This window comes from Mobula birostris, chromosome 14 (genome assembly GCF_030028105.1).
Source record: "Mobula birostris isolate sMobBir1 chromosome 14, sMobBir1.hap1, whole genome shotgun sequence".
NCBI lineage: Eukaryota > Metazoa > Chordata > Chondrichthyes > Myliobatiformes > Myliobatidae > Mobula > Mobula birostris.
In genome coordinates, this window is record NC_092383.1 from 76,035,308 (window position 1) to 76,059,956 (window position 24,649).

The 24,649-nt window shown below is 42.1% G+C and overlaps 1 protein-coding gene across 4 annotated transcripts in view; it reads left to right on the forward strand.

Moving 5' to 3' along the window:
- The window catches only part of ikbke (inhibitor of nuclear factor kappa B kinase subunit epsilon), a 61,764-nt gene that overhangs the window by 25,907 nt on the left and 11,208 nt on the right, over window positions 1-24,649 (forward strand). For all 4 annotated transcript variants that reach the window (XM_072278696.1, XM_072278693.1, XM_072278695.1 and 1 more), the window contains exons 10-18: window positions 2,390-2,448; window positions 6,470-6,561; window positions 9,199-9,300; window positions 11,835-11,898; window positions 15,797-15,909; window positions 18,247-18,323; window positions 19,306-19,345; window positions 20,756-20,857; window positions 21,921-22,017. In XM_072278696.1, coding sequence (XP_072134797.1) covers window positions 2,390-2,448; window positions 6,470-6,561; window positions 9,199-9,300; window positions 11,835-11,898; window positions 15,797-15,909; window positions 18,247-18,323; window positions 19,306-19,345; window positions 20,756-20,857; window positions 21,921-22,017 — 746 coding nt within the window. The remainder of the gene's footprint in view (window positions 1-2,389; window positions 2,449-6,469; window positions 6,562-9,198; window positions 9,301-11,834; window positions 11,899-15,796; window positions 15,910-18,246; window positions 18,324-19,305; window positions 19,346-20,755; window positions 20,858-21,920; window positions 22,018-24,649) is intronic.

Genomic DNA, 24,649 nt, shown 5'->3' on the forward strand with positions numbered 1-24,649 from the left:
GGTCATGTGCCTGGCCCTTGCGCACTCATGACTGATTCTCCTTTGCTTCAGAACTGATTACAACAAGGGTCGCAATCATACTTTTAAGCTGTGCCCTTGGGGGGCGGGGGGGGGGGTTGGTGGCAGCCTCTTGCCCACCTCAATCCCAGCAAAGGACGTGGGTAAGTAACATTGCATAATTTGCAAAAGGCTAGTTTATGGGTGCAGCAGGTTTGTGCAAAAGCCATCAGAATTAACATAGGGGTTCCCAATCTTGGGTTCACAGACACAAAATGGTGTTCATCCATGACATTTTTTTTTAAAGTTTGGAATTCTGACCTAGAACAATACAACATTTGAAAAGGTCCTCTGGCCCATGATATCTGCAATTAGCAGGGATTTCCAACCTGGGGACAATGGACCCCTCAATGGTGTTGGTCCACGACATTAAAAAAAGGTTGGGAACCCTAGTACCAAGCATGGTGCCAAATTAAACTAACCCTTTTCACTGCAAGTGATCTATATCCCTCCATTCTCTGCATATTCTTGTGCCTATTTTAAAAGCTGCCTGAATGCCACTATCTTCACTACCACCCCTCACAGTGCATTCCAGGAACTGTTAAAATAAATTAATAAATTCTCACATCCCCTCTCATTTTAAAGCTACGCTTGCTAGCATTTGACCTTTCTACCCAGGGAGAAAGGGCAGACAGCCAGAATCTATCTATGCCTCTTGTAATTCTGTAGACTCTGCCCTTCATGCTGCAGGGAAAGCACTCCAGAACTGTCCAGTTTTTCCTCACAGCTGATAGCCTGTAATCGAGGCAGCATCCTGGTAAACCTCTTCTGAGTCCTCTCCAAACCATTTACATTCTTTCTGCAATGGGGTGACCAGGACTGCGCACAATATGGCCAAACCGACATTTTATACTGCTGCAACATCCCTTACTGACTATTGTTTACTACCAGGCAAATTATATACAAAGGTAGGGAGTTACACTGCATTTATAACAGACATTATAGAATTCTATATACTAAATTCATCTCCTTTGTTAAGAGGAAATGGTAATATATTTCATTGAACTTTTACAAGATGAATTCCTGGAACAGGTGAGTTGTCTTCTGAGGAAATGTTGAGCGCACTGTGTTTTTAATCACTGGAATTTGGAAGACTGAGAGGGAACGCGATTGAAGGAAGTAGGATCCTAAATGGTGGTGACATGATGTATGTGCAGAGGAATTAAAGGTCACTGATTAAAGTGGGGTCAATTTAAGGGAAAAGTGAGGCAATTTTTTTTTTCTCTCTTGGGTCTTAAGTCTTTGAAACACACTTTCTCAAAGAACAGTAGAAGCAGAATCTTTTATTAGTTGGCTAGGTAATGTTTCTAATATCAAATAATTGCTCTTTAAAATATTCACAAGCAATAATTTGAAGCACTCAAAGACTATCCATGATTGGGGAGGCAAAATTTTGCAATTTGAATTTGTACAAAATGTGAAAGTTCTTCACCTAATGTGTAATGTAAATGAAAGTGACTTTGCAGAAGGCTGTCAGAGATCTCTGAACTTTAATTTTTCAACTAGTGGAATGGTGCCACAGCAACAACCTGGCACTCAACGTCAGTAAGACGAAAGAGCTGATTGTGGACTTCAGGAAGGGTAAGACGAAGGAGCACATACCAATCCTCATAGAGGGATCAGAAGTGGAGAGAGTGAGCAGCTTCAAGTTCCCGGGTGTCAAGATCTCTGAGGATCTAACCTGGTCCCAACATATCAATGTAGTTATAAAGAAGGCAAGACAGCAGCTATACTTTATTAGGAGCTTGAAGAGGTTTGGCATGTCAACAAATACGCTCAAAAACTTTTATAGTTGTACCTGGAGAGCATTCTGACAGGCTGCATCACTGTCTGGTATGGAGGGGCTACTGCACAGGATGGAAAGAAGCTGCAGAATGTTATAAATCTAGTCAGCTCTATCTTGGGTACTAGCCTACAAAGTACCCAGGACATCTTTAGGGAGCGGTGTGTCAGAAAGGCATTGTTTATTATTAATGACCTCCAGCACCCAGGGTGTGACCTTTTCTCACTGTTACCATCAGGTAGGAGATGCAGAAGCCTGAAGGCGCACACAGCGATTCAGGAACAGCTTCTTCCCCTCTGCCCTCCGATTCCTAAATAGACATTGAAGCTTTGGACACTACCTCACTTTTTTTAATATATAGTATTTCTGTTTTTGCACATTTTTAAATCTATTCAACATTTGTAATTGATTTACTTGTTTATTATGTTTTATTTATTTTTTTTTCCTCTCTGCTAGATTATGTATTGCATTGAACTGCTGCTGCTAAATTAACAGACTTCACATCACATGCCAGTGATAATAAACCTGATTCTGATTGTCTCTTCACAGCCGAGGTGCCAACCTTTCCACCAAAGTTTGACTTGATCAGTGATGCAAATCTTGCAAAGGTAATGAGTGATCTATTATAGAGGGTGGTAAGGATTTGGGCAGATTGAGGACATTGGTGAGGATGGGAGGTAGTGGTTTAGTTTCTGGTGTTTCATTAGAGGGAACTGAAACTAAACTCTAGCCCGGATGAAATGGCTTTGTATGAGAGCACAGTAGAGACAGTCATAGAACACTACAGTTCAGAAACAAGCTCTTCGGCATAACTAGTCCATGCCAAACTGTTATTCTAAGTCCCTTTGATCTGCACTTGGACCAAATTCCTCCAGACTCCTCCTATCAATGCTTCATTAAACGTTACAGTCCAATCCCGTTCCACCACTTCTGCCAGTTTGGTCCACACTTGCAACACCCGCTGAGGGATGGAATTTCCCCACAAGCTTCCCTGAATATTTCATTTTTCACTCTTAGCTAGACCAATGTTTCCTGTTTCACCCAATCCCAGTGGAAGAGACCTGCTTGTCAGAAAATGTAGAGGAGGCTTAACCCAAAACGCAAAGCAGTGGAGATGATTTAGCAGTGAGCGATCATTTTAATACAAACAAATAAACTGCAACATAACAAGCTGCGAGTGTCTACAAAACAAGAGATTGGATACTTAAGGTAAAAGAAGGCTAGGAGCAACTGGTTGAAGCTAGCTGGTTGGATGGATGAACAAAGTCTGTGGATGAGAGCTGGGTTTAAATAGGCTGCAGGTGAAGAGTTGGAAACAGGTGGCAGGTGACTCCTGTTAGCTGGGAGGAGACTGGGAAGTGCCTGCCTTCTTGCAATTGCCCTGTATAACTCTTGTCAAATCTCCCCTTGTTCCCCTATGCTCCAGGGAATAAATTCCAAATTTATCAACCTTTCCCTATAACCCAGGTGTCCCAGCAACATCCTTGTAAATTTTCTCTGTAATCTTTCAATATTATTGGTACCTTTCCTGGTGGTAGGTGGCCAGAGCTGTACACAGTACTCCAAATTTGGCCTCATTAACATCTCGTACAACTTTTCAGCATAACATTTGGATCTATTCCAAGTTGGGGGAGCCAGGCTGTAAAAGCGCAGCAAATCCTGTGCTGGTTTGAAAATCTGAATTCAGCTGCTGGTTTTGTGTCTGGGCATGTGCTGTAGATGAGATCCATCCCTTGGCATTCTATGTAGATGAGATTCATGCCTGGGGAAAACCTGTATGTGAGGTCCACCTCTGGACATTTCCTGTAGATGAAATCCATCCCTGGGATATCCTGGTGCTGGGGTCCATCTTTAGGATATCCTTCTGGAGAGTTCCATGCTTGGAGTACCCTATGTGCGAAGTCCAGGCATCCTACCTCTCCCGGAAGTTCCGGGAGTTTCCACCATATCGATAGTGGCTCCCTAACACCCAAAAATTATATACAATATCTGGGAAATATATTTTTTTGAGGAAGAGGGAGAGCAAGCATCCTGATTGGTCTCTCTTCGTGCTAAGAGTGGTCCCCAACCACCGGGCTGCAAGGAAACAATATGATTTGGCAATATGAAATGATATGAGTCAGCTGCACCTTTCCTCATTACCTGTCACGCACTGTTGAATTTTAACGCACGCGAGGTCATCAGTGACCCAAGATGTGCAAAGGAATGGGTCCGTGACCCATTTGTGAATGCCTCCGGTGAATCATCCATGTCAGCGCGGGAAAAAGATCAACTCCTCGAGCTTGCAGATGACAGTAGGCTGAAAAGTATGTATGACATAACACCTCTGCCGGCATTCTGGATCAAAGTCAAGGCTGAATACCCTGAGATAGCCACGAAAGCACTGAAAACGTTGCTTCCATTTCCAACATATTTCTGCGAAGCGGAGTTTTCTGCAATGAATGCAATGAAAACTAAATTGTGGAATAGACTGGACATAAGGAATCCCCTTTGAGTATCGCTGTCTCCCATCAGCCCTTGATAGGACCGTGTTGTTGCAGGAAAACAAGCCCAGGGCTCCCACTGATTCAGCGATATTGGCGTGTTGCAATGATTTTATATGTTCATATGAGGAAAATATGCGCTCTGTGTTTAATATCCAAACGTTACTTAAAATGTTATGATGCTATTGACTTATAAGTGACTTATTCAGTGGTCCCCAACCTCCGGGCCGCAAAGAATGCAGCGGTGGCCGGAACGCAGCCAGCACATCTTTAAGAAAAAAGCCGAAATAAACAAACTAATTGATTAGGTGCCGCCCGGCACGTAAACGTTGGCCCAGATCAGAGGCGATTGCCGATTGCATCGTCTCTGATCTGGGCTGACATTTACGTGCCGGGCGGCACCTAATCAATTAGCTTGATTATTTGGGCTTTTTTCTTAAAGATGTGCTGGGTGCGTTCTGGCTACCGCTGTACTGCTGCATTCTTCGCGGCCCGGGGGTTTGGGACCACTGTTATAATTGATTTATCACTACATGGTCCACGGTGCAAAAAAGGTTGGGGACCCCTGATTTAAGCTAGCTGCCAAGGAGCTACGCTATTGATGTCCTATGTGATGAGGCCAAACTCCCTGTAGACTTGCTTAAAGTTGTAATAGAATAAACATGATAATATAATATAAGTACATATTTTAATGTCACATTTGCTGCATATACCCAACTTGGTTTACAGGTTAGACAAAATCACGAAACAAATTATTACATACACCCTTGGAGATCGACAGGGGGAGGGGGATATGGGGTTGTGGGGGGGTGGGGTGCTACCTCCCTGAAATGAGTTTTTGCAGGGTGGGATGTCTGGAAGTCCATCACTGGACATTCCCTGTAGGTGGTCCATCCTTGCTATATCCGATGGGTGAGGTTCATCTCTGGATATTCACCTTAGAAGAAGTCCATCCCTGGGCATAACCTGTAGATGAGGTCTATCCCTAGAGTATCCTGTAGTTGTGGGCCATCGCTGGGCGCATCCTTTTGGTGAAGTCTATCTCTGGGGCACTTAATTTTACTTTTCTTCGGTTTTTATCCCAGCCCCAGAGTTGTACTCTGAAAATAACTTCAACTAAAAAAAAGTTTTGTTCACTGCAAACATGATAAACTCCAGTGCATTGTAGTTGAAGGGTCTATTTAACAAGGTCTTTGTTCTGTATTTAACCTAATTCTACATCTCCCTTCAAATATTGGTATTTTTTTTCTTAATCAAAATAAAACCTTAATTCAAAGGCAAAAGTTATCTCATACCAAGGATGCATTCCACTCCCTGCAGTGTCCACTAGTCATAGACATGCCCAGTTGTCCCTGGATTGGGAGTGCGTCATGAACATAATCTCAAAAGGGAGGCAGACGTTCCAAATGAATCCGATCCTCAGTGACTTGCTGTTTGATAGTTAATGCCCAAGGAGCACGCCATTGAGATGGAGGTTTAATCTGTACCTGACCTATGCTGTACCTCATCAAAGGTATAGAGGACCGTTCATAGTGTCTGATCTGTGTGGTGCCTGTCCTGAGTGCTTGAGTATATAAGTGAGGATAATCGATGCATCTCCATCACAGATGTCTCTCTTTTCTAGTGATCTTTATATTAGGCGTTTTCCCCTCGGGTTGGGTAAGACTAGAACTAGAGGTCATTGGTTTAGGATGAAAGATACAATATTTACGGGAACCATGAGAGGAATATTCTTCACTTGAGGGGTGGCACAACTGTGGAGCAAGCTGCCAGCAGAAGTGATGGATGTGGGTTAAATTGTAAAACTTAAGAGAAGTTTGAATAGGTCTATGAATTGGAGGGATATGGTCCGGGTGCAGGTGGATATGAGACAGATCGGATTGGCATGAACTAGATGGATTGCACGGCCTGGTTCTGCGCTGCAATAATCTGTGACTCTAAATTTTTTTGGATGTTGAGTGAATCAAGACATGGGGTCAGTACAGAAAAGTGACATGGGTAAAAGATCAGACCTAATCTTGCTGAATGCAGAGGAGGCATGAAGGGTCAAATGGCCTACTCTGGCTTTTTCTTTCATTCTTGTGTTTGTTCACTGTACAAGTGCTAACCGGGCTTGAACCTGCTGAGTGTCTATTTCCTGTTCCAGACTGTGACAAGTGCTGTTCACCAACTGCTAAGGATCACAAAATCTCTAATGAAATGTCAAGACTTCATCTTTCGGGGATTATACTGGATGCTGTGAGTATCTGCAGAAGGTGAAAAGCTAATTCACTTCAATATCCTTTCCTGCACTGAGAGATATTGTTGCTGTCCTGCAACATCAGTTCAAGTTAATGTAGGTTTCTATCCCTCCTTGTACAATTTGAGAACGGGAACTGTTCCTCTTGTGAAATGTAAATTTTATGAGTTGGAACTGTCACAAGCCTTTATTTGGAGTTTGTTTTTTAATTTGACACTTGGGCTTTGGTGAAAAGATTATGACGACAACTTGACATTTATGCAGTCCTGTCAAATGCATTTAAACTTTGGAAGCAGCAGCCAAGAGTGTAATCAAGTGAAAATTGTCATAGAGAGATATTTTAAGCTTCGGGAGGGAAGTGTGGAACTTGGGTTCATGGTAACTAAAGTCACATTGTCAGTGGTGGTGCTTGAATCCATTGGAGTTTAGAAGAATAAGGGGGAGAAATCTCTGAAACCTACCGACTATTTGAAGCTCTAGATAGTGGATGTGGAGAGGATGTATACAATAGTGGGAGAGTCCGAATAGAAGTCACCCCTTTAGAACAGATATATTTGACAATTACTTTAGCTGGAGATAGTGAATCAGTGGAACTCATTGCCACAGATGTCTGTAGAGGCCAAATGATTGAGTATATTTAAAGCAAAGTTTAATAGGTTCCTAATTAATGATGGTGTCAGAGGTTAGGGGAGGAGTAAGGGAAGTACTGCTGAGAAGGAAAATAAATTGGCCTCATTGAATGGTGTAGCAAGCTCGATGGACAGAATGCTCCAATTCTGCTCCGTGTCTTGTGCCCTTATGGTGGAACAATTAATGTCAAAGGTGGGCAAGAGACTATGATGGGTTGGGGGGGGGGGGTGGGAGTGCAGAGATTTAGGGGCTGGAAGAGATTATGGAGATGGGAAGACCTGGGAACTCAAACTGATTTATTAACAGAATGAAAATAGATCTCAATCAATGCTTCTGAGTGAATCTTTTGAATACTCCTGATGTGGACCTCCAAGGACTCTGGTATCTGGTCCAGAGTTGTAAGCCCAAATAGACACTCTACCTGTGCTGAGTTCACTATAATCGCCAGGATTATTGGAGCCAGGTGGCTGGCTAGATAGGATGAAAGTTAATTAGGCTTCATGTGCTTACTGTGATCCATTGGTTTTGTATTTAAATCTTCTTGGGTTTCTGGTGGGACAATCACGTTTGTAGTGTCGCCATATTGATACTCGCCATCTAGTCTGGACACCACACATGGTATTAGATTAGATCACATAATTTAGCACTGTTCTTTAGACTCAGACTTAAGACATTGCACAATTCTGTCAGCCGAGGAACAGCAAAAAGATCTGAGACAGGAAGCGGAGCAGGATATTAAGGCTCCTTCCAGTGTCTGGTTGGAAAAATGAGAGAAGGCTGAAGTACTAGAGCCTAGGAATGAAGTCTGAGAAGTGTTTCTTTTGAGCTGTATACCTGAGTTAAGGTTTCTTGGTAATCTAGAACATTGCTTTAAATTAAGTTGTAGAAGAAAACCAACCTGAACCACTAAAGGGTTAATTCTAGGACTGATATCAGGAATTAGTCCATCAACTGAGATTACCACTGTATTTGGGGTGGTGGGGGGTGGTGGTGGGAGAGTCACATAGAGTTGTGGAGGCACAAATCTTAAAGTCATCTTGGAGACAATTGGATGTAATAACAAGGCTATAGAATATATTTGAACAGATGAGTAATAATTGGCCTAAATGCCACCTTATCTATGGCTGTCTTGTATCTCAATTCACTTGAATTGGATCGTGAGTTGGATCATCATATATTTGTTGAAACTTATTGTAATATCCTATTGCAAGGTTCCTTCAGGTTGTTGTAGCTGGGGGTGGTAATGGGAATAAGCTCCCACTACCTATTAGATCCTCCCAATGGCCTCTGACAACCAGTCCAGCTCCTAGCCTTCACCTGCGGTTCAGCTACTTAGCCTGGTTGAATTGTTTCTACCGCCAGGAGAAGAGGCAAATGTGGGTTACTGGTGCCTTAAAACCAGTGCTTCGGCCAGATAGGGCTCATCTGCCGTGGTTGGCAGTACATCTAGGAGAAGGAATACTCTGATCTCAAAACTCTGCTGTACTGTGACTATAGTCATGGGGCAACCCGGAGCATGGGGAGGGGAATCAGGAACTGGAGTCCCTTCCGCAGTCCTACATTGGATTCAGTGCTGACGGGCAACTCCTGCGAAGTTGCTGGTGCTGAACTCTATCAGTCTCTGCTGTTCCTTTGGATTTGTCAGCAGTGTGGAGAGGGGGAGCCTGTGCTACATAGGCAACAACTTGCCCTCCATATTGTACTGCCCTGACTTGCGTGTACAAACGTTTGTACAACACAGACTGCTGGAACAGAACTTCCATGGTCAACCATGACCAACGGAAACACTCACTGCAATAGCTTTATTATAACCACTTTAAAATTTTAGTCTTTGGAAAATTGTACAAGAGCTCAGGTTAGTTGACTTTGCTTTTTAATCTAGTTGCAAATTATAGACTAGTTCATTGATTTTTCAGGTTGATAGAATTTGAGAGGCCAACGCTGATGGGCAAACTAATTGGTAGCTGGATTGATTGACAGTCCTAATCAATTGATTGTTTTTCTAGTGCAATCTTGAAAGAGGACTGCAGAAAAACTATTCAGCAAGTTACAACTTTGAATCTGAAGTTGGATTCCTGCCAGAGCACCATGATGAGCATGCAGAAGATGTGAGTACCAGTTGCTGCTTTCAGTTCCTTCCAGGGACTTGGGAAAAGGCAAGTCCCATCAGGCAAAAGGTTGCTTCAAGAACATAAGAAATGGGAGCAGGAGTCAGCCTTCTGACCTTTTGAGTCTGCTGTGCCATCCAGTAAGATCATTGCTGATCTGGCCGTGGGCTCAGCTCTACTACTTGCCTTTTATCCCCATAATCCTAATTCCCCTGATGTGCAAAAAATCTATCTAACTGTCTTGGATATATTTATTGAGATAACCTTTTCTGTTTTCATGGCAGGGAATTCCAGATTTACTACTGTGGGGAAAAAAGCAGTTCCTCCTAATCTCCATCCCAAATCTACTCCTCTCCCCCCCCACCCCTGAATCTTGAAGCTATGTCCCCTAGTCTCACCTGCCAGTGGAAACCACTTTCCTGTCCCTATCACATCTATTGCATCCATAATTTTATATGCTTCTATTAGATCATCCTCTCATTCTTCGGAATTCGAGCAAGCATAGGCTTCAGTAGATAGGAATGTCGGTTTGAGGTTGAGATTAGATCAGCCCAAATCTTGACAATTGATGAAACAGGCTGAATGATCTACTGCTCTTCATGCATATGTATTTTATTCACTTTATCTCATCCTTCTAATTAGATGACATAAAAATAATGGAGTTGAACGTAATCATGTAACCGATTATCCATCAGCTAATCGATAGCAGATTTGGATGTGAAAGCTGGAAAGCTCCCAATGATGTGAGGCTTCTGGGAACACTAGTCCAAAGACATCTGCTCCTCCTCAGCCAAACTGTATTTTCCACCTGCCTTGCTTCAAATTTTACATGCACACTTCTCCAAACTATTACTGCCCTCTTTTGCTACCTACCTAAAATAACAAGCGTACATCCACCACAGCCAGTACGCGTACCGGATTTTAACTTGTGCCTGATGCACTAGATGGTTTCCAGATCCCAGACATTTGGGTTATATTCTTGACTGTGGTCGAGGTTAGAATTTTAATAATGTTCCTGTCACCTTTTTTTATGGAAAATATTGATAACTGGCTTCTCATATGTACTGTAGCTTAACCCCATAAATCCCATGTGGGCCACGTCATAAGACTAAATTTTACTGCCCTTGGACTGCTTTCTTCATGCCTGTCCTCTGCTACTGGTCATCTAGGTTTACCTTTTTCTATGGACAATAAGACCATAAGACATAGGAGTAGAATTCGGCCATTCAGCCCATTGAGTCTGCTCTGCCATTCCATCATGGCTGATTTGTTATCCCTCTCAATCCCATTCTCCTATCTTCTCCCTGTTACCTGCTGACTAATCAAGAGCCTGTCAACCTCCACTTTAAATATGGCAATGATTTGACCTCCAGAAATCTGTGGCAATAACTTTCACAGATTTACTACTCTCTAGCTCGAGAAATTCCTTCTCGTCCCTATTCTAAAGGGCAGTCCTGTACTCTGAGGTTGTGCTATTTCTTGCAATGGCAACAACTCAGTAGAGTGAGGAATGGTGATGGGTAGAGATGGAGATTGTGGCAGAAGTCAACAAGTAAGCACATCCATGGTTCTCCTATTTATACATATTTTTTTAAAAAAACCTCTGACAGTGAATAAAGCCCTACTCAGCCTTTGCTGGCTCTGAAAACTTGGGGTGTCAAGGTAGTACACTGGTTAGCATGATGCTATTACAGCTCGGTGTTGGAATTCAGTCCCGATACTTACAGAAAGGAGTTTGTAGGGTTCTCCCTGTGAACGGGTGCGTTTCCTCCTGACGCTCTAGTTTTCTCCCGCGTTCCAAAGACCTACCAGTCAGTAGGTTAATTGTCCATGGCTAACCGTCCTGTGATTAGGCTGGGGTAAAAATGTCTGGATCACTGGGTGGTGCGGCTTGTTAATGCAGAACAGGCCCTTCTTGGTCCATCTCTAAATAAATAAATAAAACTTTGCATTTTTGAATAACTGACATTTAAAAAATGATTAAGCACGAAATGCTGAATGCCATTGTTAAAAATTGGCATATCTCTTGAACACAAGCACTTAACAAACCAAGCTACAGATCTTATTTAACATGGGGACTTGCCTTGTTTATTCCCTTTCTTTCATGCATGCACATTCATTGTTAAAATCAATCTACCCTAGATTGTCCTACAACTGCGAAATGTGTTGAAAATTTTTAGAAGATAGTGCCTACATTCATCCTTCTGGCTGGATCCTATACAGTGATGCTAAAAGCAGTTTTTGAATCATGTCTTTACTTGAATCTGCATTCAGTAGAGCCAAGTTCTTCGAGGGGAATGGAGGAAAAAAAATCTTTTCAGACCAGAATCAGATCAGAGGTTACCCAAGAGTAACCTGTGCTGCAGGCACTAATTCATTGTCCATTTTGCCTGTGCTGATTATAACTGCACTTTTTTAATTTTATGTTGGCTTGTTAACTGATTCCAGCTATGCTAATCATAATTTTCCTGTTTAAGAAACGAGGCAGATGTAGAAATAGATCAGAATATTAATTGTTAAAATCTTCCTCACAGATGTGGCCCACACTATCGAACAAATCCAGCTGAAGTTGGTGATGTCCATATTAAGCTGCAATCGGTAGGTTAATTGTTCATGTCTGGTGTTGATTGGTACTGAGCTTAGGGCAGCAGGCATAGATTTCTCCTACACCTCAACTCTGGCACAAAGGATATTGGAGCCTGTCGAGGTTTACTTGGCTGCTTGCTGTGCAGAACGTACTCTCTCCTTGGCTCTTTTCTTTGCAGCCCCCATAATGCCGTCAGCACCATCACCAAGGCTGCTGAACGAGCCTCCAGGTGGCTATAGATCAAGAGGTGTGACCCATGGACCAATGCTGCTGGGATACAAGGCAGGGCCTGATCAACCCTGCCTGGGTCGCCTGGTCGAGGGTATCTAATGTTGAAAGACCCAAAACTCCCAATGACCTCAGGTTGCATCACTGCTGTGTCCCAGAATATCCTAGGATGTATCTCAGTATCTGGATTTCTCCGTTCAGAACTAGTGTCACAAGATGTTTCCCTGAGCAAAAAAAAAAACTATTGCAGGACTAAACTGAAACTTTTTAAAATTAATTTTTTAACTTTGAAAGCATCTTGATAGTCAAGGTTGCTATTGGGATATTGGGCTAAGGCACGTGACTAGAGTAAAGGTACGCTTAGTCAATCTTAAGTGACAGGATAGACTCTCGTTGTCCTTTTCCTAAGGTTAGAAGGGCGTGGGATATCTCATTGAAGGATCTAAAATATGAAGTTGGATAGGGGAGGTCAAAACACTAGTGTGGAATTTTTGGCTTTGCCCATTTTGAGTGTTGTATTTGGCCTAAAACAAACCTGTGATCATTAATGTGGTTTCCGGTTGTTTCAAAGGTTTAGAAGCCCACTGTTGTCGTGCAACAGTTGTTGACTGACCTCACACTTGCCATCTCGTTCAAGCCCAGCCCATGGTAAAGGCTGCCATGGAGCTGGGAGAAAACCAGAGAAAGTAAATGTGAGGCAGAAATATCAACGAATAGTTGGGGGGAGGGGGGAAACCAGACAGTGATGTAGGGCAAGTCCTAATAGTATGATGTTGAGGAATGGGATGGGCTGTAGTGCAGTGCTGAAAGGGTCCTATGCACTGAGTACACTGGCACCTCAGTCTATGTCCATGTTTTTAGCCTGCAACAGCACAATACAACTTAAATCCCTGAGGGAGAGTTGAGGAAAATAAAAATACTAATTCATATTATCTAACTGAAGTACCCAAGTTGTAAGTCATGACTCTGCATCCAATTTTGGTGAGTAAATTGCAGGCACAAAATAAACCAGCTTTGGCATAAATCATAGCAGTCCAGTTTCCTGATGGGAGGACTTGGTCAAAAATAGGTGTGACTGGTTCAGGTGTCGATTGTGCACAATAATCTGGTAACTGCCCATAAATGGAGTTGAAATTAAAGATGAAGAGGAAGGAAAGCTTACCAATCAGAAGTTTGAAAAAAACATTGAGGTTTTTTTAAAAATTGGAAGACACGGAACGAGAGGATGAAGAAAAGTGCAGGGGGTGGTTCACGCTGTGATGTGCAACTGGATTACTGGGCCTGCAGCTCCCGATGATCCTGTGACTTCAGTCTGCAGCAGACGTGAGCATCCTTCCATCCGGCCGAGATGGGGTACCTAGCCGAGTACTAAAGACCTGTGTGCATCAACTGGCTAGAGGGTTCACTCATAATTTTAACTTCTCGTTTCAGCAGTCTGAGGTACCTACCTGCTTCAGGCAGGCTTCAATTATACTGGTGCCTTAGAAGAATGTGGTAACCTGCCTCAATTTGCCTAACAGCACAACAGCTCCACGCAGATACCACTTCCTTGACTCTTCACTCAACCCTGGAACATCTGTAAAGCAAAGATACATACATCAAGATGCTCTTTATTGACTACAGTGTGACATTCAATGCTATCATCCTCTCTAAACAAATCAATAAGCTTCAAGACCTTGGCCTCAATACCTCCTTGTGTAACTGGTTTCTCAATATCCTCACTTGCAGACTCCAGTCAGTTCAGGTGGGCAACATCTCCATCAGCACAGGTGTATCTCAGTGCCGTGTGCTTAGCCCCATTTTCTTGCTTTGCACTTATGACTGAGGCTAGGCACAGCTCTAATACCGTATCTAAGTTTACTGATGACACCACTGTCATTGGCCCAATTGAAGCTGGTGACAAGTCATCAGATAGGATGGAGATTGAAAATTTGGCTGAGTGGTGCCACAACAACTTCCTCTTAATGACAGCAAGACCAAGGAGCTGATTATTGACTTCAGGAGGAGGAAACTGGAGGCCTGTGAGCCAGTCCTCATTGAAGGTCAGAGGTGGAGGAGTCAGCAACGTTAAATTCTTCAATGTTATTTCAGAAGGCTGTCCTGGGCCCAACATGCAAGTACAATTACAAAGGAAGCACAGAATGCCTGTACTTTCGTGGGAGTTTGCAAAGATTTGGCATGACATCTAAAACCTTGACAAGCTTCTATAGGACGCAAACACAAGAAAACCTGCAGATGCTGGAATTTCAAACAACACACGCAAAAAATGCTGGTGAACGCAGCAGGCCAGGCAGGATCTCTAGGAAGAGGTACAGTCGACGTTTCGGGCCAAGACCCTTCGTTAGGACTAACTGAAAGAAGAGATAGTGAGAGATTTGAAAGTGGGAGTGGCCACACATTTTAATTCCAAATCCCGTTTCCATTCTGATATGTCTATCCATGGCCTCCTCTACTATCAAGATGAAGCTAGACTCAGGTTGGAGGAACAACACCTTATATTCTGTCTGGGTAGCCTCCAAACCTGATAGCATGAACATTGACTTCTCTAACTTCCGTTAATGCCCCACCTCCCCCTCGTACTCCATCCGTTATTTATTTATTATTATTAATTCTTCTTTCTCTCTGTGTCTCTCTACTCCTTGCCCATCCTCTAGGCTCCCCCCCCCCCCCTTTCTTTCCAGTCCCATGATCCTCTCATATCCCTTTTGCCAATCACCTGTCCAGCTCTTGGCTCCATCCCTCCCCCTCCTGTCTTCTCCTATCATTTCAGATCTCTCCCTCCCACTTTCAAATCTCTCACTATCTCTTCTTTCAGTTAGTCCTGATGAAGGGTCTCGGCCCGAAACGTCGACTGTACCCCTTCCTAGAGATGCTGCCTGGCCTGCTGCGTTCATCAGCATTTCTTGCGTGTGAAGCTTCTATAGGAGTCTATACTGACTGGTTACTTCACAGCCTGTTATGGAAACACCGATGCCCTTGAATGGAAAATCCTCCAAAAAGTAGTGGATACGGCTCAGTCCATCATGGGTAAAGCCCTCCTTACCTCAGAGCACATCTAAACAGAGTGTTGTTGCGGGAAAGTAGCATCCATCATCATGGACTCCCACCACCAGGGTCATGCTCCCTTCTTGCAACTGCCATCAGGTAGACAGTACAGAAGCCTCAGGATTCTCACTACCAGGTTCAGGGTCAGTTATTACCCCTGAAACATTAGGCTTTTGAGCCAGGGGGGAGAATTTCACTTGCCCCATCACTGAACTGTTCCTCCACCCCCTGGACTCGCTTTCATGGACTCCTCTTGTTCTTGATATTTATTGTTTATTTATTATTATTTACGTTATTTGCAGAGTTTGTTGCCTTTTGCACACTGGATGTCCACCCTGTTGGTGTGGTTTTTCATTGATTCTATACACATTGGATTTATTGAATATGCCCATGAGAAAATTTTTATTTTGTATTTTGAACATTTGGGACGCTGTAGAGGGAGATCTTCTCAGTATCTAAGGCATTGTACTTGACCTGAAGTATTTGATGCATCTGTGTATCTGGGAATACTTGATGGAGCACAGCAGAGGTGCCTTTATTTTGAGTTTAAATTGTCCGCTGTACACTAGATAGCTGCGTAATACACTCTTCAGCAAGGGCAATATCTGATCTAAGTTTAAATGTCTTGTGTTGCAGACGATGGATTTCCTGGCAGGCATCTCCCAGAATGTTAAAAACAGTCAGAAGCAACTGGATCTGATAGCAGCGGAATGGTCCAACAGCAGTGACATCCATCATAAAGACAATACGTGAGCACAGTTTAACCTAAGGAGCTGGGCCCTAAAGGATGGCAGCAGTGATCAGTGCCATTCATCCCATCATATCTGTGCTAGCTTTATTGCTAGAGTAATCTACGTACAAGTATTCTACTCTCCCCATGACCCTGAGTTCTCCAATTTATATTTTTCCCTGTCGTTCTACCATTCCTGTGACAAAGCATTTCCAACTTCAATAATACTCTGTAAAGACATTGCTCGTAATTTTCCCTTCACTCTGTGGTGACAATTTTAAATGAATGGCCCTTCAGTGCTATAATAGTAGTCCCTTGTTGCTCGCTCTCAAATTCCTTTAAGTCTCCATTTTGACTTCTCTGCTCTTGTTACTCATCATTCTTCAAGAATTCTCTTCATATGTTATGATGTGGAGCTTGCTTTCAAGGCCAGCATTTACTACCTGACCCTGATCGCTCTTTGGTCTGTTTTACGGCATAGTAATAACTCTTTCATCCTAATGAGCCTGCGCTGCCCAATTACACCCATGTAATCTACTGACCCATACGTCTTTGGAATGTAGGACGAAACCAAAGCACCCGGAGCAAACCTACACGGTGACGGAGAACGTGTGAGTTCCTTACAGACAGTGCCAGCAATTGAACTTTGGTCGCTGGTACCGTGATAGCATTGTGCTAACCACTCCGCTACCCTGCTGCCCCATTATTAATGTGGAAAATCTGAAGCGACTGCTTTGTGCTTTGACTGTCCTTTCAACAATGTAATGTGTAGGATTTATTCTTTGGTGTGAAATGTGGGAAATAGTTTGGGAATTCCAGTGGGATGAAGTGCAGCGGCTAAGTGGGACACATCTTCAATATACAAAGTTATGGTGTGACAACTATGACTTCATATTCGGGTGTATAAGATGAAAAGGGTGATGTTAATTTTGGACACGAGTGAAAAATGGATAATACTCAATTCTGTTAACAATATTATTAATATACACCACTTTTATACAGACCTTCACTTTTTGAAGAAGATTCGAAAAAAAATGTCAAAGTCAAATCCTTGACATTTGCTTGCTTTGTATTTAACTAGAGGTTACTGAGCAAATCTGTCTCAAATTCCTGTCCCAGTTCAAAGTTGAAAGTAAATTTATCATCAAAGTATGTACTGTATATGTCACCATATACTATCCCTCAGATTCATTTTCTTGCTGGCATTCACAGTAGTTACAAAGAAACACAAAACACAATAGAAGAGATGTAAAACTGCCCACAAGCAAAGGCAACCAATATGCAAAAGATGACAAATTGTGTAATACAAAAGAAAAAATAATAATAAATATTGAGAACATGAGTTGTAGATGCCTTGAAAGTGAGTCCATAGGTTGTGGAATCAGTTCAGTGTTAAGGTGAGTGAACACGCTGGTTCATGAGCCTGATGGTTGAAGAGTAACAACTAGCTACAGTTGGATTGTAGGCCTCAGCTTCAGGAAGGGAGAGACTAGAATCTGGCAATATGACCTGAGGCTGCCATGACCCAATGTGTGTGTTGGAATTGGCTTGAATTAGACTGGGCTGAGCACTGGTAAATAAATGCACTGATCGTACATTTTTTACAAAGTTCTTTCCTACTTTTCTGCCTCCTGTCTTTTTGGAACTGCCACACAGGCTGAAAGCAATGGTCTGATCTGAGGGGGGAGCTACAAGCTCTCCAGCTCAATCAGGTTTGGAGTGGTTTGACTCAGGCTGGTTTGTAATTTTAGAACAGAACAGATGGTATGATGTCATCTTGTTTTCATTTATTGTGGTATGCTTGTAGGTTGAGATCAAATCCCAGTGACCTGAGTAAGGGGACCAGGCTCACCATGCCGTGTTGAATAAGCGTTATTGTTTAGTAGCTCCTACCCTCAACCCCTGAGGCCTTGTCTGCTCTCCAACACAAGGTTTAAAAAAAAAAGATCCCAGGGTTTTTTCTGAAGAATCTCTCCCAGGTGGAACTAACTAACATAGCTTTAAAATTAAAAAATATTCTCTTCAATGCCTGTGGGACTTGTGCATGTTTCCTATATAAAATCATTGGCTCTAAAGTGCTGTCTTGTATCTGAAGTCATGAAATGAGCTATATAATTAAGAGCTCTTTCTTGTTTTAATTGAGTCTTTGCTCAAAGGTTGTCTTTGGTGTTGGTAAAGAATGAGACAGGGTCAGGATCTCTATCCAGGCTTGCTGCCTTAACCCTGACATGAGTGAGACCTGAATAGTGGCCATTAGATCACACCCCAGAATTGAGGAGAGAAGGAACCGAGGTGAAAAGGAAATGTCAGCCAATGAAGAATAATTAATGCCTTTTTCCTCTGATTTACTTTGTAGAATCGGAAAAGTGGGAGTCTTACTTGAGAAAGTGTCCGCCATTCACCACCAGCTCAAAAAAGATCGAATGAGAATGAGTAAGGAAACTACTTCATGGTTTCATTGAAGAGCTCAGACTAGAAATGGTACATTTGGTCAGTAATGGTGAAGATCCACAAAGCCAAGGTTTGGCCTGACCCGACCCTGTAGCAATGCCTCATTGGAAGCAGTCTGCTCTGAATCTGAGGGGCATGGGGTTCACGTTCCATTTCGGAGCCTCAATCACATCTCGTGGCTCTATTCTCTATCACGAAAAAGTAATTATCTGGCCATTCTCTGCTGGCTGAGAGCTTGCTGTATCCAAATTATTCACTCTATTTCCACATTGCAGTACTGAATACATGGTAAACTTTTTCATTGGTTACAAATTGTCTTGGGATATCGAGGTTATGAATGCAATTAAACTTCCTTTTAATTATTACTCACTTGGATCTACATGCACGAGCACAAGGTCTACCCCTTTGTCCTGCATCTGAAGGCTTCAGCTCTTGCTGCTGTTGGTTGCAATTCCTTGATCTCATCCAAGTCTTTATTTCCAGTTGTGTGCAGTATAATGCGGGCTATTTGATAATGGAGAGTGTGACGTGCCAATATACAATGGGGCAACTAGTAGAGGTGCTGCCGCTCAGCTCCAGTAAACCCTCGTTTGACCCTGACATTTGATGCTGTCTAAAGTCTGCAGTTTCCCCATGTGACCACATAGGTTTCCTCCAGGCGTTTCCACATCCCAAATGCTTATGGCTTGGTAGGATAATTGGGCACTGTAAATTGCTCCTAATGTGTGGTAGAATGTTGGAGAAGGGAGAGTTAATAGTAATATATTAGGTTAGTGTATGGCTACAGTAAAAACGATTGCTTGATGGCCAACACAAATTCAATGGGCCATCTGTTTGATTTGTGACGTACAGCATATCCATCTGGGAATCAATGCATGATCACAGTGGCAGACCAGCACAGTTACCCCTGCAAATGAGGAAAAGACTTGGCTTAAGGACTGAATGTTACCAATTTTCATTTCAGAGCTGCAGTATAATGATGAGCAGATCCATAAATTTGAGAAGTAAGTTTGGTTTATTTGTTTTACTCCACTTCAGTTCGTAAATGAAAGATTGCTTCGCAGTCTGAATGTCCAAGGCTCACAAGTATACCTGAGCACATTAAAGCTGATTGCACATTTTGGTACTGAGAGATTACTGCACTGTCAGAAATACTGACCCACAAATGAGACGGCAAATAAGAGGTTACCCTGACAGCTTGACGCACATTAAGTACTGCAAAGTGTCTCTGGAAAGGCAAATTTTTCTGTTAAAGTAGAGAATGTGATCATTCATCTCAGCACTCAATGGCATCTTGCTGTGTGCAAAATTATTGCCAAGTTTGTCGCCTTAACCTTGTGCTTTATTTTTCAATGCATACCAAAGGTTTTGGCAGTTTTGAGAGAAATGCAGAGAAGTGTTGTCTGAATGCAAACACCTTATTTTTCTGTCAAAGCCAAGGTTACCCATGGCAACCTTACTAATCAACTGAGCAGTGACATAAGGAACGCTTAGAAGTTCTTTGAACTTCACAGCACAGAAGGTGAACACTCAACCCCTTTTGCCTGAGTCAGCCATGAAAAATGCTATCTGACTGGTTCCTGCACTATTTCCACATACTCCTGTAATTTATTATTTTCATATTATTCCAGTTAACTTCAGGAGTTATTATTAATCTTCTACTGGCCTCACTGAGTGCATTCCAGACTCCTCCATTCTCTCCTGAATTTTGGACAATGTTGAACCTTTCCCCTTTGGTTACTGTCTCTCCTGTCAATGGAAGTAGGTTGTTCCAATCCTGTCAGAAACTCTCATAATTCTTAACATGCTAAACCTCATTTCCTACCATTGTTCAACTTCTAGTCTTTAGTGCGGCTCCATTATGCTAAAGTTCCTCGTCACTGGTATTCTGATCAATCTTCTCTGTGAGCTCTCCAAGATGAGGGGTTTCTTTCCCAAAGCCTTGACTTGTCTTGAAAGTGCTGCCCAGATTAGATACAATACTTCATTTGAAGGCTAACCAGTAACGTATAAATACAAGAGATTCTGCAGATGCTGAAGGTCCAGAGTAACACATAGAAAATACTGAAAGATATCAGCAGGTCAGGGAACGTCTAAGAGCAGGAATAAACAGTTGACGTTTTGGGTCTAGACACCTCATCAGGACAGACGAGTAATTTATAAAAATCCAGCTTTACTTCCTTGCATTATGTTGTGGTTCTTGTGGAGTCTACACTAGTAAAGGACAGATATTTTTAGATCAAATGAAGTGTCAAGATTATAATGTCCTATGAAACCCAGCCCTTGTGTAACTTTTGTGTGTGTTTCAACTTGTCTTTCCAATGCTTTTGCTGTTTTGAACTTTCTGCCTGTGTGGGTATTGTCCACTTTAAGAACACAAGTTACTCTGTCATAATGTTTCCTTGATGTTTCAGAATCAGAATGGGAGTCCATGCCAAGAAGGTGCTGGTGTTGTTCAGAGACGATTGTGTACAGAAGTATCAGAAGCTGCTAACCTGTTTGAAGGACTGGATGAGGTACTTAACTGAAGCTAATAAGTCCACTGTCACTGAGGGCTGGTAAATTGTCACATGTACTGAGGTACAATGAAAAACTGCTTTGTATTTCACCTACACAGATCATTTCATCACCTCAGTACACTGAGGTACTGCAAGGGGAAAGCAAAAATAGTGCAAAGGATAGAAGTTAAAATTAGAGAGATTATGGAATGCAGATAGACAACAAGGTGCAAGGCCATGATGCGATAGATTAAGGTCAAGAGTCCATCTTGTCATACAAGAGGTCTATTAGCAGCAGGACAGAAACTGTCGTAGGCTTGGTGGTATGTGTTTTCAGGCTGACTAGTGTAGCCAGAGAAATCATGGAAGACCAATTGGGCAAGGTGGTTGCACAGAATGAGTGAAGGTTGGAAAGTGGGTGGGTCATCTGGGCAGGTAACTGAAAACTCGCTGAAATTGGAAAAATACATGAGGCGGGTGGTTTGGGCTTGATTTTGGAATTGGTGATTAAGGACCATTTTAGACCACTTGTCTTGTGTTTAAGAGCTGACAGCTACACTGCAGCCTTGGAGTTGAGGCTAGGAACAGATTTTCACGAAGGGTCTAATAACAAAATACTGCAGTTGCTAGAAAACAACAAAAGTGCTGTGAAAATGCTCACCAGGCCAGACACCTGAACTATTAATGTTGTGATGAGTCCTGACCCACTGAGATCTTGCCTGTTGAGTATTTCCTCCATTTTAGGTTGCTTTTTAAGCTGGTGCTGAGAACTGTTATGCTAACTGCTACACTAATGTGCCACCCTTGAAGTACCCAATGATTCTTTAGAAGGGCACAAGGAGAAATGGTGGTATTCAGTCCATGAACACAATGGGTAATGTAAGGAGGGATAGGGAATTAAGAATTGGGCCATTATACAATAGTATTTCCTGTGAAAACACTTCACGGCTCTCGATGGAAAAAGTCATTCACTGATTTGGCACTAAAGATAATTTGCGCATGCATTCTTGGGGACGTTTGCCATTCCTTTTCATTGAATCAATGTCTAGTCCAGATCTGAAACTACTGTTACCTTTTACAGGATTGCCTGTGACATCAGGAAGCAACTGAGACCTCTTGGTGAACAATATGAGAACCTCAGTCAGGACCTGGAGAACTGTGAAGCTTATTTGAACAAGGTATGTCTTGCGACCCTGATGAATGTACCAATTTACGAGTTTAAGGACACAAATGGTGATGGAAACTACAGAGCCATTTAGTGTGGACGTGACTTAATACTGACTTTAATTTTATCAGAGGTAGAAAAGACTGGAGTGTCACATTGTGGAAATTTGTAACAGTGATATGAAAAATATTTGGACTGTGATTCCCTGAAACTACAGCACTTACAAGCTCTCTGGGAACTTGATAATCAGTGACAACAAAAATCCCGCCAACCAATGAGATACAATCATAAAGGGAGCCAGTTAGTGATGAATTACTTATAGAAAGAAAGGAAAAGATTATTTAATTTGAGAGAAGAATAACTAGAAAAAAATTTGGAGATATATAATATTCAGAGCCATGCAGACAAAATGTAGGAACTCAGCAGGTCAGGCAGCATCTATGGAAATTAAAAAATGGTTAACATTTTTTTGGACCAGGATCCTGAAGAAAGGTCGACAGTTTTTTCATTTCCGTACATGTTGCCTGAACTGAGTTCCTCCAGCAGTTTGTGTGTGTGTGTATATTCCTCTGAATTTGCAGCATCTGCAGAATTTCTGGTGTTTACAAAATATTCAACAGCTTTTAAAGAAGAGGGCTTAAACCCTATTTAATTTTGGGCCAGTGGGATAGGCAGATAGCCTGTAACTATTACCATGTTAGTTGAAGGGTGCTATGCATTGCAGATGAGTTTCTGTGATGAACTTAACGGGGGAGTTATCATGCAAGTAGAGCAACCATAAAAATCTGAACTCAGTTCAGTAGAGCAGTGCAAATCATCAAGCAATTTGCAATATATAGAGCTTCCTCCTTGCTGCCTTGCTGGCCACTTTGACTGTTAATGAGGGCACCATTACATTCTCTAAAGATGAGTGGTTTACTGGTGGTGTGCTGCTGACTCCTACAAACCAGAAGGTTTCTGTTACATTCCTGGGCTGTGGTTAGGGTGGTAAGGGTGATGATTAATTAGAACAGGAGGGAGGGAACAGACTGGGCAATTGAGCTTTCTGTCTGCAAAATGATGAGTTAGAAATGGTGTCTCCTTAAATGCATGCAGGGAGATAGTTCTTAGAATGGAAATGATGAGCAAAAAGATTTGTTTTCAAATTTGGTATAACATGGAACGGCAGCAAAATGTGTTTTGATGTAAGAGATTTAACTTTAGTTGGCAAAATGTTGTAGTTGATAGCAATCAACTGTGGAGATGGAATTGGGAAGTGATGGAGCTTGTTGGAATTTCGGTGAAACAGGATTTGTCTTTGGCTCAGCTGTGTGGTTTTTGGAAACCAGCACACATTAAAAATCTGAACACCAATCAGTTCAACATCAAAATATTTGCTAGAAACAGGCATTGCTCCCACATAACACAAATAAATCACACCTACCTATAAAGCTTTAAATTTAATCAAGTTGCATACCCTTAAAAATAGTGTGGTTAAGACTGCTTTAAATGAAAGAATGATTAGAATGTTTTTCTACATAATTTTCCTCAGACATTTCACAAATTTTGTGTAAAGTCATTGTTTATAGAAATGGCACTTGAATGTCAACATGGCCATTTGGTTGTGTTGGCGAGTAATTGAGTAATGCCACCATCGTGGTATGAGGTTCCACTTTATTTTTTTACTGCTGCAACCATAGAATAGACTCTTCCTTTCAGATAACAAAGGTTGCAATCTTCAGTAGTTCTCTAATTCCAATACTCTTCTGGATCTCTTTCCCAATTCAGTTTTTTTCTGGTCCTATCTCGCCCCAATCTCGACCCTGTTTATATTTTTTTCTATCCCTTCTGATCTTCCTGTCTCTGATGCCCAAATGAGCAGTCCTCAACAGAGGCCACAAATTAATCACTGTGTTTACATCTTAATGAATTCCAAGTCTGACATGGTGTAGTACTCTTCTGTCACTTTTACCTCTTTGGTCAGGAATCTTCTCCCTTTTTTCCATCTCCAGAATTCCTGATCACTTAGTCATCTCCCTCTGGCCTCTTACCCAATGATGAAACTACTCTTTGCAAACTTAACACTGATCATCTCAATTCTTCCCTTCCTCTGTTCACTGTAACCCGACCCCTTCTGAACCTGCACCATTGTGCTCAGTAAAAACATCAACATCAAACCTGTCAATGAGGGTGGTGTTATTATGAACTGATGTCTGATCTCAGATTTCTGGTCAACTCTCGGACACCTTCCTTATACCTTCAATTAGACATAGCCCAACCATTGCTTCTGAACCTTGTTTCCCAGTCTCATATCCAACAATTTTTAAATTGTTTTCTCATTTTTTTTCCCCTGTTCTAATGGCAAAACTTTGATCTGAATCATTCTCTTTGCTTCTGTCCCCAAAGATGCTGCCTGACCTACTGGACGTTTCCAGCATTTTCTATTTTTATTTCAGATTTCCAGCATCTGCAGTTTTTAAGTAATACTACTTCCCTCATTAAAAGTAGACTTTTGTACAGACAAAATCTGATATCTGTATTACAAAGTGGTAGAAATACTGTATGCTTAAGTTGATCTAAATACTTTATTCAGATTTGGGTTTCAAGAGTCTCCAGAAATCTAAAGGTTGATCTTTTGAATGTTACTGTAAGCAACTTGAAGGAGG